The 2,173-nt window shown below is 35.8% G+C and overlaps 1 protein-coding gene across 1 annotated transcript in view; it reads right to left on the reverse strand.

The window, feature by feature from the left end:
- Positions 1-848: 848 nt before the first annotated feature.
- The window catches only part of LOC107723056 (neuronal acetylcholine receptor subunit alpha-2-like), an 8,987-nt gene continuing 7,662 nt past the window's right edge, over positions 849-2,173 (reverse strand). Inside the window, exon 6 of the mRNA XM_016531556.1 lies at positions 849-974. Within this exon, the coding sequence (XP_016387042.1) occupies positions 849-974 (126 nt within the window). The remainder of the gene's footprint in view (positions 975-2,173) is intronic.

Here is a 2,173-nt window from a genome sequence, read left to right on the forward strand (position 1 = left end):
ACAGGTTAAGAGATTTTAAACAAACACATTTAGTTAACCAAATGAAACAATACACATTTTAATGCTATAAAAGTGTGCACATTCAGAGAAATAAACAGCAGATGTTCATTTTAGCAAGTTAGCAACTTCTTTAACTTGAGCAAACGCTGTTAATACACATATAGTTAATAGAACGAAACCATGCATGTTTTAATGCTAGTGAATAAAAGGAAACGATCCACCCGCATGCCTCTGCTCAAGGACTGTGCCATGATCAGATGTGATCTGCGTCTCAGGCCGATGACGTAACTTCCAGTGAGGCGTGTCCAGGCCTATTATACACGCCCCAGTCCCTTGACTCCACCCCCATGTCAAAACAATGCCAGAAAGTAAAATGTGCAGAAACATGAAGTACAAAGGGAAAAAACAGTATCACAAGTGCACACTTGACTGAAACGCATAATAAAAGCAGCGTTGCAAATAAATTAGTAGCTATGGCCATGGAAAATATGTGTTGCAAAATCATTGCTTTGCTCTGTTTCATTTATATTTTTGAAATTCTTTATTTTTGTTTGGAAAACTTAATTTTTTCTCGCAATACTTCATTTTCTTTTGCAATTCTTTTTTTTTTTTTTTTTTGCAAAAAGCACATTTATTTTTTTCTCAATCCTTTCATTTTCATTTGCAAAACTTGATTTACTTTTGCAATACTTCAATTCTTTTGCGGGTATATGTGGCATTAAATTGACTCCATAAACATCACTTAATTTTCATGAGAGAGAAGGTTTAGTGAGGTCACTGAAGTCAAATGTGATTGACAAGGACATTCTCCACCCACTCAGAGCCAATCAGAGACTCCACATGAGGATCTAGATCATTCCAGCCAGCCACGGTGGGAGGAACAGTCCGACGGTACCCAGAATGCACACCAGCACAAACATCCAGAGGAATATTCTATCAATCACCATGGCAACATATTTCCAGTCTTCCCTCACCTGGTGGGGCAAAAGGAGATTCATTCGTTTCAGATATCATGATATAATTTTCACTCGCGTCTTTCCCTCTCCGAATTGATTTTTTTTGGATGACTACTTTCCTGTGAGACCACTGTGTTTTCTGTTTTTTTGTAGTGTAGCAAGAGCAGTGATAAAAAAAATAAATAATACAAATATCAAAGGCCAGTTCATAGTGCCTCAGAAGGACTTGAGCAGAATCTCTTGCTAAAGAGGAATCTAATGTTTCAAGGTTCTTATTACAAGTTTTTCAATCCTGGATATTCTTTTTTACAGTTTTATTTTTACAGTTTATTTACCTTTAGAGTTATTTTGTGTTTGTTTTTATTTTACTTTCATCTCTACTGCATTTCTTTTCCAGAAATAGGCCTACTTCATCCAAAAATAAATATTTACTCACCCTCATTTCATTCCAAACCCATATGACATAAAACATAAATATAACCGTACAGCAGAGTTTCCTGCACTGCTTTATATCTAATCTTCTATGGAGGACGAAACCTGCAAAAACAATAAATAAATAAATACACAAATAAATAAATAAATAAATATGCAAATAAATAAATAAATGTGTGTATAAATACACAAATTCTTGTTTAAATACATATAGAAATAATTAAACGTGATTAAAGTATGTTTAAACAAAAGCAAATAAATAAAATAAATTGGTGGGCAAATGGAAAATGTTTAAGGAAATGCTAAACTCATCCTATTTATTTTCCTTTGATCACTCATTTATTTCTGAATGTAGTTCCACATTTATTTTTCCTCTGCGCAACATGCTAATGAGAGGGTGTCAACCATGGACTTGGTCGGGGGGACATGTCATAGCTGGGGGCGCGGCATGGGGAAAACAATTTGCCTCAATCCTTTGCCTCTGACAGGAAATGCATGGTGTAAATCCAGTATGGCCTACGTAAAGTCACTTTTTCCGTTCAACAGAGCAAGATGAGAAAAAACTGAGCTGTATTGAGCTGTACAGTATCTGTGACTTTACAAGCGACCCAACGAAATGGCCAGTGTCGTTTCCTGACGTCATTTTTTGTAACCCGATTGAGTCTCCAGCTAGAGACAACTGTAATATCAGTATCCCATGGTCATCGTGAGATTAATCACTTTATCCGGTTTAATCGAGGAACAGACAGTTTTTTCCCATTAGTTATCAGAACAGAAAATACAGG

Source organism: Sinocyclocheilus rhinocerous, unplaced genomic scaffold (assembly GCF_001515625.1).
Source record: "Sinocyclocheilus rhinocerous isolate Xijiao unplaced genomic scaffold, SAMN03320098_v1.1 scaffold2469, whole genome shotgun sequence".
Taxonomy (NCBI): domain Eukaryota; kingdom Metazoa; phylum Chordata; class Actinopteri; order Cypriniformes; family Cyprinidae; genus Sinocyclocheilus; species Sinocyclocheilus rhinocerous.